General features: G+C 36.6%; 2 protein-coding genes across 3 annotated transcripts in view; one reads left to right on the forward strand and one right to left on the reverse strand.

Moving 5' to 3' along the window:
• Positions 1-14,979, forward strand: part of rdgBbeta (cytoplasmic phosphatidylinositol transfer protein 1) — a 512,064-nt gene that overhangs the window by 391,740 nt on the left and 105,345 nt on the right. The gene's annotated exons all lie outside the window — the stretch shown is intronic.
• LOC111514143 (uncharacterized) overlaps positions 1-14,979 on the reverse strand; it is a 61,853-nt gene that overhangs the window by 42,269 nt on the left and 4,605 nt on the right. The window contains exons 1-2 of one of the 2 annotated variants that reach the window (XM_074183396.1): positions 9,055-9,569; positions 4,638-4,765 (exon numbers count right to left, since the gene is read on the reverse strand). In XM_074183396.1, the coding sequence (XP_074039497.1) occupies positions 4,638-4,765; positions 9,055-9,220 (294 nt within the window). In that variant the 5' untranslated portion in view covers positions 9,221-9,569. Of the gene's footprint in view, positions 1-4,637; positions 4,766-9,054; positions 9,570-14,979 lie in introns of those variants that run through there. The other variant, XM_074183403.1, reaches the window with a different exon arrangement.

The raw sequence follows: 14,979 nt of genomic DNA on the forward strand, positions 1-14,979 counted from the left end.
TGCGATTTTGTAGCATGGTGATTCAATTTTTATTTCTCTCTCCCTAATTTTTATTTCTTATATGGAGGAATTCAGGCTAAATTACTCTTGTACAAAGGAACGAACGTATGAAGAAAGCAATCTGAATAGATGAGTTTTTCATATTGAGCCAAAGGGAATTTTTCAAGACATCAGAAATGAAATCATACTAATGAATACCATAAATTGTATGGCAAAAATGATTTTGAACCTTTTATCTATATTCTTTTCTATCAGAACTATAAGAGTATGGTCCACGTATTGAAATGACAGCACTAATATATTACAAAGCATTTTCAAGAGAGTTACTGAAAATGAAACAATTGCAGCATAAAAGTTCCAGTGACACGAAGGCTTATTATTATTATCAACATGATCAGTAAATCTGAGTTCAGTGCAGAGCATCACCCCTGGATAGTCACAGGAGTCAAAATATCACGGCTCCGTTGCAAATGGAAACGATTTTGTAAGCTCCAAAATGCATCATTATTGTGTTACTGACATCAGGTTTCACATCATGTTTACTTCAAAACAATTGATTGAATCAAGATCAACATCATATAGATTTTATGGTTCAGCATTATCTAAATTCAAATTGCATATACAACCGGTGTTGTCAGCATTAACTACATTTTACAATTCTTGATAGACGAGATAATGTCAGTGGTATGAATGGTAAACAACGAAGCTCCCAAAATAGATCTCTGTGTTATCCTGGATAGAATATCAGGCGATGAGGTGTAGCGATCCTCAACACAAATGATTCCAGACCTAACCTACCCTTCAAGGATTTTGTGAAAACTTATCTTGGATATTCATTTCAAAGGTATTTCAACTGATTAACAAAAAAAAATTTAACCATTAAAAATTATATATTTTGAATTCCGTTTCAAAGTTTGTTGCAGAACGTCAATACTCGTGATTTAGGACATCTTCCAAACACTGGTAAACTGATGAGGAGATATAAAGTTATTTCGTGATTTTGCTAACGACAAATAAGTCTACAAATAAACATGGACATTTTTCCTTAAGAAAATATCATCAAAATGACAATGACAGGCCTAAAACGAAAGAATATTTTGTTTTAGGCCTCTGTTATCATTTACCCTGCAGTGAAATCTGCAGTAAAAGACAAAAGAAAAATCACGTTTGACGTTCGATTTTGAAGCTTGGCTTTGAAAAAGACCATCGCATCATTTGGGACCTTTGTTTATCATGGAAATTCGTATTTTCGCCTTCTTCATAAGGGGAGATATCTATGCTTGTCCTCGCTGAGGCTAGTTTTCTAAGGATTGTCAAATTCAAAAATTAATCCTAGCTTCAACCTATCATCACTGATGAAACAAAAATTACATTTTGAATATTTATTTAAATACAGGCAACCCCCATTGAAAGTCATAAATAAAGTGAAGTATTGTATTTCTTAGAATTTACGTAGAAACTACCATTTTTTGCCAAAAATATATCAATATTCTCAGCATACTAGTCAACTTTTTTTGCGTAACTGTTTACAAAAATGAATTTATATAGAGGAAATCAACAAACATTTGAAAGTTTCATCGTAAATCAAGTCCAAAAAGTAGACGGCGACCTTGGTAAAGAATGTAACTCGATGAATGTATGACAACACGAATACATGCTAGGAATATTAGGAAGAACACAATTGAATTGAATCTGGTGCCAAAGATTGATTCCGATGAAAACTTTACCTAATAGTGAATCCTCTAGTAAGTAATAAAAGAGGAAAAGTACTAATAGATATGTAGCCTGCCAAAAATGATTGTCTAAAAGTCAGAGTCGGCGTGAGGGTGATAGAGCAACAGAACTATTTTTCAGAGGGCGCATTAAGAGAGGATGACGAAATTAAGGTAAGCCTAATCATATTCCATCTCAAAAAGTGAAGGCGAAGACATCAGTGATGGCGAGACATCATTTATGAGATCGACAGAAGACGCAATCTAATTTTCAAAGACAAATTAGGCTTCCAATATGGTCTATTTGCAATGCCAACCGCTGAGCGATATTCGTCCTATGTCTTTCATTGCAGCTTTCAATGCAAGACAACTATATAAAAGTAAAGCCCAAAAACATCACACAACGTTGTTTCGACCCGCAAAGGTCTCATCGGTGGTGCTGATTCACAAATGCATTGCTGAACTCAACTCTACTTGAAATATAAGACTGAGGAAGTAAAGCCTCTTTTATCTTTGATGAGTCTTCTGTCAATCCCATAGATGTTGTCTGAAAGAAGATGTTATAGTCTTTATTTTTAGGGTAGTACTTCAAGAACAATTGGGTAAAGATTTTGGTGGGTCGAAACGTCATGGGTCTAATACATTGTTTTTGATCTCTAGTTTCAACTATTCTCCTCCCCTTTCAGAATTGTATATTATTCATTCAGAGCGTTGGTAGAAATGAGAATATTAGTTCCAATATGAAATAAATCCTAAAATGCAAATTCTGAACTCCATTATTATGGACTTCCATTGTCTAATATGATTTGAAATTCCTGAAAGAACGAATAAAATTTAAAATTTGAAACGAAAATAACAATTATATCAAGCAAAAAACCCTGAAACAAAACTACAATAAAATGAAATCAAACAAGAAATTAAAATTGAACGAGTGAAATGAGAAGAAGAAAAAAATTCAAAGAATTCAAGCAAGTTACTTGACGACGTTTCGATTGTTAGTATCCACAATCATCTTCGGGTAATGACTAAACTATTCCTAGTCCTATTTATAGGTCATTCGAGTGCTTTCACTTTCTCTGCTACACCGGTTTAGCGGGAGATTACAGTCTGGCGGAAGTTGACCGTTTTTCACTTGGTTATGGGTTTCCATATGTTGCATATCTCTACGTTAGCTTAGTTGAATACGTCATTAGACAACATATATGCAGCTTCTATGAACTTTCTCCTAAACCAGGGTTCCTTCCTGTGGATAATAGCTTGGGACCACTTGACGTTATGTTGATGAGTCTGAACGTGCTCTGCTGTTTATGATTTGTCGGTTTCTCTTCGCTATGTGCTTTTCTTGTGCTCAGCAATGCGGACTTTCAAAGACCTTTCAGTTCCACCGATATAGAATTTGCCCCAGTCACAGAGTATGTGATAAATTAATTCTTGGAATTCGCATTTGATGGCCTAAAGTATTTTTCGATGTTGTAGTTGAACCCAATTCTTTTTATCCATTCTCTGACGTAGGGAAGTGCGAGTACTGATTGTGACGACTTTTCTTCTTTTCGAGGCTTTTGCTGTCTTCTAGCCAAAGCCAAAGTCACTTTGGAGTAACCATTCCGCTGAAGCCTTTTTTTAATGATGCCTAGTTCTTTCTTGAGACGTTCCTTTGTATAAAAGAATTCCAAGCACGGTTTACTATAGTCTTGATGATTCCTCTTTTTGGTAGATTGATGGTGGTTAGATTCGTGACTCATACACTGTCCCGTATGAGTGGGTTTTTGGTATACAGTTGTTTCTCATATAGTATTAGTCCTCTTCACCAAAACATCTGAGAATGACAATTCGTTATGGACTTCCTTCTCCATTGTGGATTTCCTTCTCCATTGTGAAGGTGATGGAAGGTCTCTCGCTGTTGATGAGCTTCAGAAAGGTATCTAGCTCTGTATACCGATGGTTCCATATTATGAAGGTATCGTCAACTTATCTCAACCAGATACGGTGCTTTTTGTGGGCTTCTTCAATGGCCAGAGTTTCAAACCATCCCATATATATATATATATATATATATATATATATATATATATATATATTGATTTGAAGTGCTTCTTCGGCGAAAACGTTGGTGTAAAGGCTTTCCAGGTCGAAACTGATTAATTGATCTTGCTCTGTGACTTCAATTGACCCTAGAAAATTTTACCTTTGCCTTGCAGTGGTTGTATTTGTGGAAGTAAAAATCTGAGTAGCTGAATCTCTGGAGCTAATGATCGGTCTGAGCGGAACAGTCTTCTTCTGGATTCTGGGTAGTCCATACAAGTGAAGGGGCTTAATGTGGTGCTTAATATAATTGTTGTTTCCAGGTATTCTTTTCAAATCTTCAATTTTATTCATTATTTCAGATATTTCAAATCATAATCTAATATATAAAAATGAATGTTTGTTGGTTGGTTGGTAAGTGATAAACTTCTACATCGCTCAACCGATCGTGATGAAACTTGACATGTATAAATAATTTTTCATAGAGAAGGTTTTTAGACTATCAATTTTTCTGTAACTCGCCACTAGATGGCGCTGTTGAACAATTTTTTGAAAGTATTCTTCTATAACGCTGCGCACGAGTAAGTTCGTTGATTCTGATTATGTCAAAACATTGTCAACCACAACAAATGCAAATTCTATCGCAAATTATTGAGATTTGGCCAAATTTATTAGTGCAGCGTGCAAAGTATTACATATAGTTTGAGAGTGAATAATGAAGAAGCTGAAGAAATGTGGCAATTTCAAAATCCGAATATTGTCGTTGACATTTTTGTATAGATAAGCACTTATCATGATCTACCACTCGGTTTTATATGATTTTTTTTGTTGGTGACCAATTTGAATCATCACTAATTTGAATTTATGTATTCGGAAATATATTGTAAAATTGCTAATACTCACACCAGTCCGATGATTATCATTAGAAATCAAGTATTTCGACGAAAATCTAGAATCCAACATTCCTGCTCCACACACCAACCGTTGGACCAGTCGTTCGCTAACAGATTTGGCAAGAGGAAGTAATTTGTCTGAAAATAATATTCAAATTGATGAATGAAATGATGATGAATGAAAAAGAAAAACTGTTATTTTCTGACGCAGTTTCATGATAGTCACAATATAGTGAATATAAAAATTCATTCAGATTGAAAGGGGTATGTATATATTTTTAGGAGAGAATAATTATTAGAAAGAAATGTTTTGGCTTTCTACTTCAGCTTTCTACATGAAGTTGTAATGTAATGAATGAATAGAGTGCTTCATCTTGTAATGGTGCAGAAGAGACAATGTTACAAGTGTCTCATTCCGAAACATCGATGTCCGTCATTGAGGATGATAGTGTTCCATGTAAGTGAAATTTCACCTCTTTTGTTTACTATATTGTGTAGCAATCCTGTGAATGGTATCCGATTGAATTCTATAAAGAATGTTTGGAGTAGATTATGATTGTGAAAAAAAGTGTTTGTATAATTCAATGTTCTTTGTCATTCCAAAAATTAAACAAACAGTCGGACCAAAAAGTTTTAATTACATAGCCCCGAAATTGTCTAATTACCTGCCGGGCACTCTGAAATATGAACCCTCCCTCAAAAACTTCAAAAAACAATTGAAAATATTCTTAATAGAAATAAAAAAAAAAGTTCCGTAAAATTATAGAAGAGTAAAAATAAAACGTTGAATGCTTTTATTTATATGAAGATTGTACTTTCAGATATTCATTCTATATTGAGTGTATTTTATTCAGTGTCTCTTAATTATCCTAATTCATTGTAGTGTTTTTATTCATACAAAAACTGTGAATTGATAATGTACATTTCTTTCTGTTCGATATCTGTATCAGAGTATTTTTGACAAAATTGTTCAGTTTTTCTATTCTTTTTGAAATTGTTCTTTACCAACATACACGATATTACTCTGTATGTTGGTGAAACTATCTGTTTATTCATCAAAGTATAATATTATTGTATTATAATTTACTGATGAATTATTATTATTATCATTATTAATTTTTTTATCGTAGTATGCGCTGGTCAGGCCTTATTCCCTGAAGCCCCGATACATTCGGGAGGGCGCGCCAGCATTATCAACCAATGACCACTCCCCACACTGTGAGGTAAGTGATCATTGGGTCCGATAATCATGTGCCCTGAGCAAGCGCAGTGAGCCAAGAATGATAGCTCTCTACATATATGTCCGGATAAGATCTCTGCCTCAATGCGGCAAGCTGGTATGATTTCAAGATTCGAGAGTAAAGAGGGCATCATTACACCAAGGACTCCAATAATCAGAACAACCATCTTGACAGATTGTTTTGGATAAAGTCTACGAAGTTTGAAGAGAAAATCTCGATACTTCATCCGTTTTCCCCCTCTTTTCCGACGATATTCGTCTCACCAGGAGCTGAAAACTCCACTACAAATATCCCCCGGAGCGTATGGCAACACCAGTGTCTCGTCAATACCGTAAGAGTGCCATTGATGGTAATACAGCACTCTTAGGGCCGAGTTATGTCGAAGGATATAGGCCGAGACCGCATATGCTGGACATGCTGATAGCAAGTGCGCGACAGGCCCTGCACCTTGTGTCAGGAACCTTAATACCCATCACGTGACTGCGGTAGATTAAGGTGTTGAAGACACCATCCTGGTAAGCCATGATATGAACCCCTCAGTTTCCGACTTCAGCCCACTCGACCTGAGAAAAGCGAAAGTCAGGCGCTTTGATAAACCAAGGTCTTCAATGTTATTGAAGAAGACCCATTGCATTGGCTTATCCTTGTGTTTCCGCAGAAGTGAGGTGATCTCTCTGCGGCTTTTATATGAGCTTTTTGCTGAACGGGTTCCAACTCGGTGATAGAGTTGTGGTCACCTCGTTCAGTATCGAAAAGTAAACCGAGTTCATCAGCTGCTCGGGCAGCTGCCCTAAAAAGAAATGCTTCAATTCCTGCTCTCTCATGGTCACGAACTAAGCAGAGAAGGGAATCAGAACTCCTGACAACTTTACAGGCTATATCCAGTACAATTCTGTCATGTAGACACTCCAAACTCAAAAGTCCATGGCCTCCATGTTGTCGGGGGAAGTACAATCGTGGAACTGACGATTTGGGATGTAAACTCCTATAGAGATGCATCATTTTTTGGATTTCTACGTCGAGTTGATACAGCTCCTCCCGAGTCCACTTCACTACTCCAAGCTAGTAGAGTAAGATTGGAACGGCAAGCGTATTTGATGCAGCAACTTTGTTCTTCCCCGACAGTTCCGATGACCAGATCTGTCGAAGTTTGTGCTGATACTTGCCACGGAGAGAGTTTTTCACTGATGTTACCTCTTTTGAGTGGCGTTATTCCACCCCGAGATAAGTATACGTCTCTCCGGCATGCAGATGGTGTAAGATGCTTCCATCTACGAGCTGCACATCCACTCCGTAGTCCCCACATCGTCCTCTTTTGAGATAGACCATTGCACATTTGTCTATCCCGAATTTCATACCGATAGCATGCGTGTACTCTTTACATCGGCTGCTCTCCGTCCAGCCATGAGTTGAAAACTCTGGCCAGATGGCGGTGGGTGCTTGGTAGTTTTTTCCACCAATAAGTGTTCAGCCCATCTGGGCCTGGAGCATCAACGTTTTTAGAACCCACAAGGGCTCTTCGAACGTCATCCGGGGTTATCGGGTTGCGGAGTTCATTGAGCTCAGGCTGTCGAAGCTCTCTGTTGAAAGCTTCGAACTGCGTTAGGGCTGGTGTATCTGAGTTGAGCGGCTGCGGGTGTTCATAGATATCCTTTCGGAAGGATTCCACTTGATCAGTGGTCGGCGGATTATCCACAACACGTGGAGGCCCTTGGAATAAGCGAGAAGGTTTCTCGCGGAACCTGTAATCCATCACACATTGGATACGAGACGCGTGTTGTCTTGCCGACGTGATCTTAGCTTCCATCTTGTGTACACGCCGTTCAATCTTTCGAATCGCAAGGCGAAGATTTCGTCCTTCCGATTCGGAAAGCGATTGGACGACGTTATACACGGCGGTGTTGATTTGCCAGATTTCAGCCTCTTCTGTTAGAATACTATGAACCTCCGCATCCAAAAAGCCAGTTCTTGTGTATTCAGGGGCCTAATTCTGTGAATTAGGGGCCTAATTCTGTGAATTAGGCCCCTGAATACGTGTTCTGATTGACTCCATTGGTGGCATGAAACGAGTCTCCTCTCCAGCCGTGCCAACGGGTGGTAGAACTGTCAATTCTACCACTTCGTTAGCAGACTGGGAAGGAGCTATATAGCCCTGTCGCCGAAGATAAAATACGTAATCCCTGAGATTTTGGGCGAAAAAGTGGTGTTAGTGGTCATCCCTGCTCATGCTTATTATTCTTGTTATTATTATAATGATAATTATTATTATTATTATACAAAATTAGTTTTTACGAAAATATATCCAGATCCCATTTTGGCTCTCGCGGTATTCAAACGGGGGTGAATTAGTAATGAAAATACGCGTTGTTGACCAAGAGAAATGTGCTGAAATTGGACTGATGATTCAAAGCCATATGAAGTTTCTGAGACAAATATTCTAGAAAAGTTAACTTAGGTTTCGGAATTTGCTCTTATATTTTGATAGTCAAATGAAATTTGCTTCTGCAAAATGTGAACTGATTTTCAATATCTCAGCAAATGATAAAGTCAAAATTAGAATTGATATACTTTTGGTTTTTCTCCTCATTACCAAGATTCAACTGTGTCTCTATCTCTTTGAAGTTTTCGAGATTCCTATTCTCAGAGGTGAATTTTTGTGGCCCTGTATGAATATATATCAGCCTCATGTAATATCATGACACGCCACTGAAGATAACTGCCGCAGTTGCAGTTGAAACGTTTGGAGATTATAACCAAAAAAGATCACGGCAAAATCCGGAAGCCAATCAAAACGATGTGGACAATTTTAAAACTTTTTTGTATTTTGTATTGGCGACATTTGTCGACTCTCATAATTAAAAGTTTGTTATTCTATCCCAAGTACTCTAATAACAAAATTCACTAGAACAAAAAGTATATTCACAACAATCAATTTCAATTTTGAACAAAAATATTTCCAAACCGATCCACTATGTCAAAAAAACAAACAAAATTGCAATCTTTCTTCATTATGCGTTTCACAGGCTTGTCAGGTCGCTTGTATTTATTTGCTCACGCGATACTTTCAATTAAGCGATAACTTCTGAAATTATAATTTGAAGTGTATGCTGTAGAGGGCAATTATAATGTATAGAGGTGTATCAAATCACCTGTCAAAAACTAGTGAGCTTTCAATTTATACCTCACCCGTGACTGAAGACGACTGTTGATTCAGCCTTCTGTTGATGATATAGTTCAAATTCTGCAGCTGATCCGGGCAAAATTTCAACTTGGCATTCGGCAAAACCAACTCTTCGAGCTTGACACATTTCCTCGTTTTCCGCAACTTCGTTTCCCTCTCCTTGTTGAACATTCCGCCAAAATTTATGGAACACCTTTCACTAACCCAGACACATTTCTATTAATGACAAAGTCGAGGCAACGCACGAAAAATCGTCAATTGCTTAATAATAACTTATTGTTTCAATGACGAATACTTCAGGGATAATTAAAGATTAAACGTTAGATTTAAACCGACTAGAACCCAATCACTTGTGCAGGCGAATCAATTGAAATGTACGGCTGCTCTATTGCTTTCCGTGTTTTCCGGTAATATACCAGAAGTGTCGTTATTACGGCGCCCCGCTTCATTTCCGATTGCCGACCGGAAAGACCCTTTTGTTGATTTTCATCGCGATTTGAATGAGACGTGTAATTAGGTTGTTGTTGTTGCTATAGATGCTGTAACCGCTATTGAATTGTGGCGTTGTACAGAGTGGATCTGGTGTTCATTCAAAGGAATGTTTCGATTTAACTGGGTTATCCTCAATATCATGCAAATATTTAACACGTTTGCCACCTGAAGAGCAGAAATTTATTAGTTCAACTGAATATTCTTCTCCTTAACGCGAATCAGTTAGGTATCACATAGTTGCCATCGAATTATTGATGGGAATATCCATATTTAACGATTTCCCAGATAGCACAGATTCCTAAGGATATCCCATTTTCATGATCCAATAATTCTCGTGAATATTCTCACCATTGGATGTCATATTAGAGCTTTTGTAGCTCTGCAAAAAATTTTGGATTACTGATCCGAAGGATATCCCAATTTAATCACAGTTGACTATTAGAATGTTTCGAAAGTTTTGTAAATTTTTGTGAATCTACTACACCGTAATATAATAATAAATAACATTATTGATAATAACACCCAGGCACAAGGTCACCCATCTGTTTTATATGGATGATCTTAAACTTCATGCCTCTGGAGAGAAGGATCTCCAACAGTCCTTGAGGGAGGTGGAAGAGTACACGCATGCTATTGGTATGAAATTCGGGATAGACAAATGTGCAATGGTTCATCTCAAAAGAGGACGATGCGGGGACTACGGAGAGGATGTGCAGCTCGTAGATGGAAGTATCCTACACCATCTGGATGCCGGAGAGACGTATACTTACCTCGGGATGGAACAATACCACTCACCAGAGGTAACAGCAGTGAACAAGTCTCTCCGCGGCAAGTATCAGCACAAACTTTGACAGATCTGGTCATCGGAACTGTCGGGGAAGAACAAAGTTGCTGCAACAAATATGCTTGCCGTTCCAATCTTACTCTACTCGTTTGGAGTAGTGAAGTGGACTCGGGAGGAGCTGTATCAACTCGACGTAAAAACCCGAAAAATGATGCATCTCTATAGGAGTTTGCATCTTCCCCGACGACAGAGAGGCTGTGGACTTTTGAGTTTGGAGTGTCTACATGACAGAATGGTACTGGATACAGCCTGTAAAGTCGTCAGGAGTTCGGATCCCCTTCTCTGCATGGTCCGTGACCATGAGGGAGCAGGAATTGGAGCATTTCTCTTTAGGGCAGATGCCCGAGCAGCTGATGAACTTGGTATAGTTTTCGACACTGAACGAGGTGACCACAACTCTGTCACCGAGTTGGAACCCGTTCAGCAAAAAATCTCATATTTATAAAAGCCGCAGAGATCACCTTACTTCTGCGGAAACACACAGATAAGCCAATGCATTGTGTCTTTTTCAATAACATTGGAGACCTCAGCTTATCAAAGCGCCTGACGTTCGCTTTTCTCAGGTCGAGTGGGCTGAAGTCGGAAACTGAGGGGTTCATCATGGCTTGCCAGGATGGTGTCTTCAACACCTTAGTCTATCGCAGTCGCGTGATGGGTATGAAGGTTCCTGACATAAGGTGCAGGGCCTGTCGCGAGGAGCTCGAAACCCTAATGCACTTGCTATCAACATTCATTTATTTATTACACAAATAGGGATACAAACAGAATAAATCCAAAAAATATCCTCATTTTACATATGAAAGATAGTGAGTAAATAAAATATAAATGCTAAGTACATTACACTATATAGTAATGAATATTAACAAAAAACTAAATGAACAGTATATGAAGAACCGCTAAATAATTATAAATAAAAATATATTTCACTAACATTTTGAATCTAAGGAAAGTTAACTTCAGTCTTTCAATATCATTGCAATGAGTATTGAGGGATCTGACAATTTTGCATGAAGGAGAGTTTTTTCCTGAATTGGTTTTTCTAAATGGAGTTGCAAAGAGATTACGGTTTCGCAAGTCTCTGCAAGGTGTATTCAATGAAATTTTTGTTATCAATGTAGGACAATCGACACGTTCATTGAATAATTTGTACAGCATTAATATATCTGACATTTTTATTCTATCTGTAAGAGACAACAAATAATACTTTTTGTAAACTGGACGGAAATTTCCATTGAATATAGAAATGTCAGTTTTACGCGCCAATTGTTTGACGAATTTATTTTGAACACTTTTAATTCCCTGTTGGTGAATCGAATATTGTGGACTCCAAACGACGGATGCAAAGTTCAAACGACTTTGCATTTCTGAAATATCTTGTATTTCTTATAATGACTCCCAATAAACGATTACATATATTAACGGTCTTCTCAATGTGGGATTTAAAAATCATTTTGGAATCCATTATCACTCCCAAATCACGTACTTTATCAACTGTTTTGATTTTGTGATTTCCTATTCGATATTGAAAATCAATGGGATTTCTATTTCTGGTGAAAGTTATTTTGTGACATCTATCGAGATTTAAGTATAGGCTACTATTGCCACAGATTTCTGCAAATGATTCAAGATCATTTTGCGATTGCATATTGCATTTTGCATAATCAGCTGAAATATTACGAAGGTTCCTCAGAAGATAATTCATGGAGTTCAATTTTTATATAACTGTTCCACAATGAGTTTTAAAGCTGAGAAATTCATCCAAGTGTACATCTAAAAACTTCACCGCAGAGCACGGAGAAATTTCATCATCTTCAATTCTCAAGTTGAAACTGGCTATTTCTTTTTGTCTAGCATGAAATCTTATTAAACGTGTTTTTTGATTATTCAAATGTAGGTAATTTTCCTTGAACCAGGATTAAGTTACCTTTGGTTTGTAGATTTTGATCTATTTTATCTGATATAGATAACCATCTGCATATAGTGTGAAATGAGCATATGTAGAGATGGATTCCATATTATTAACATATAATAAAAAAAATATAGTGCCCAACACTGATCCCCACAATATCCACATAATTGAATATATATATATATATATATATATATATATATATATATATATATATATATATATATATATATATATATAAATAGAGATTTTATCGAGTGTGCATGATATAAATCAAAAATTAAACAATTTGTGGACACAACACTCAAAAAAGGGGGGCAAACCGCGGACACGTGTTTCTGGCTATTGGCCTCATCAGCGCGTTAAACAATTTGTGGACACAACACTCAAAAAAGGGGGCCAATGAGGCCAATAGCCAGAAACACGTGTCCGCGGTTTGCCCCCCTTTTTTGAGTGTTGTGTCCACAAATTGTTTAATTTTTATATATATATATATATATATATATATATATATATATATATATATATATATATATATATATAACTTTCTCACATTATTATTATCATTGATGATACTGACATATTGTATGCCAATATTATGGAGTTTTTTGTTAAAATTTTCGTGCTCAACACAGTCGAATGTCTTACTGAGGTCACAGAAGACCCCTCGCCCCTGCTAATTGAATTCAAGAATATTAAGAATGAATCGCATCGGTTGATGACTTTGAATTCTGAAAACCATATTGGTTTTTGGATATAATGCTGTTCTCATTCAAATAAACGTTCAATCTGTTCAAATATGCATATTCAAAGATCTTAGAGAAAACAGATTGCACTGTGATTAGTCGCCTTTTTTATATATAGAAATTACTTTACCCGTTTTAAGGAAATTCGGAAAAATTCTTGTACAGTTTGAAATATTTATCAGATATGTTGTAGGTGAGATTATAGAGCCTAACATGTTTCGTAATAGAAACCCTGGAACTTCATCAAATCCATTTTTTTTATTTTAACCATAAGAGCTTGTATAATTCAGCTTGATTACAAGGTAGCAGTGAGAACTTATTTGAATGAGGATATTTTTCTAGTGGATTGGACAAGTTTGTGGAATCCTGAGATTTTTTAATAATATTTAATGGGGCATTTCTGAAAAGATTATTGAAGATATTCACAACTGAAGTTGGATCTTCAATTCAGGCTGCAGAAGGTTAACTATCTTGATGAGGATCCAGAAGTGATTTTGAATTGGGGTGAGAATAACTAGGTTCAATTCAATGCCATGAAAACCCAGGCATCGGTTTTCTCCAAAAAGATAAATGTCTCCGAACTGGATATATTAATGTCAGGACAAACAATTCCGCTTTCTGCTTTGATAAGTTTGTTGGGTGTTGAATGGACAGCAATATGTCTTGGCACAATCATGTCGCTGAAATTGCAAAAGCCGGTCCTCATAAGCTTTAAATACTGTTTCGAACCGGAAAACTGCATACATCTCAGCATTTTTTGATGCTCTATAAAGTTCAGATCAAACCTTCTTTGGAGTATTGTTGTCATGTACGGAGCTCAGCCCCCAAGCATATCCTGAAGCTGCTGGATTCTAGTGTCCGACCAAAACTGGTTTTTGCGACTGAGACCGTTGCCGAAAATTTCAGCAACGGTCTCAGTTTCGGCCGAAACCGAAACTTCCTTACAAGGAATTTTTTTTTGAGGGACAAATGAAGAAAACTCTTCGACATTTTTACTTATTGATAATCAACATAAAAACCCTCATTCAAGAAAAAATATCAATTGCACCTTAAAAATACTTAAAATAGGTGAGGTGTTCATTTGAGAAGGTGTGAATTCTTCTTTTGAATTTTATTGATGAGTTTTCAAAAATGTTAAACATAAAACTACTTATTTGAGTTGTTACCTAATATACGTCAGAGAGTCTTTACTGTTAACTGGGAAATCAACCATCGACATGCGTGGAAAACACAATACATGACCTAACAAACTTTCAGAAGACTTTAAGAGCGCAAATCATATTATTGAAAAGCAAATAAATAACCAGTTCTATACCTCTAAATATAAGGAATTTAAAAAAAATTATCAAACGACTGTGAAAATATATCAGAAACAGATCAATGACGCTAGAATAAAAAAGTCCAATAATGTTGCACGTGACAGTTGGAAAATAATCAATGAAAATAGTAATAGAGATAATAAGAAACCATTTCCTGACATACATAACCAGAATGGAGAACCTGTTAGAGATGAACTGGACAAATGTAATTATATTAATAATTATTTTACTAACCTCCCAAAAATTAGCTTAAGTTCCAATAAAAACAAAAAAATGAACATTACCCCTGTTAACTTTTTTTGACGCCTGTAACGCCAGGTGAATTGAGAACAATTTTAATGAAAACTACCTCAAATACAGCTTCAGGAATTGATGACATTAATGGAAGAGTTTTGAGATCAGCTGTGGATTTAATCTGTGAACCGCTGGCATATCTCATAAACGAGTCATTTTCTAGTGGTATCTTTCCGGACCTAAAACAATCAAAATGTATACCAATATTTAAAAATAAAGGTTCCGAACATGATGCTGCAAACTATCGGGCTATTTGTGTTCAGAGTCAAATTTCCAAAGCGTTTAAAGCTGCCTACTCTGTCCGGCTGATCTCCTACCTTGAACAT

This window comes from Leptinotarsa decemlineata, unplaced genomic scaffold (assembly GCF_025532065.1).
Source record: "Leptinotarsa decemlineata unplaced genomic scaffold, Ldec_3_MD MMD2_P_RNA_scaffold_2, whole genome shotgun sequence".
In the NCBI taxonomy this organism is placed as follows: Eukaryota; Metazoa; Arthropoda; class Insecta; order Coleoptera; family Chrysomelidae; genus Leptinotarsa; species Leptinotarsa decemlineata.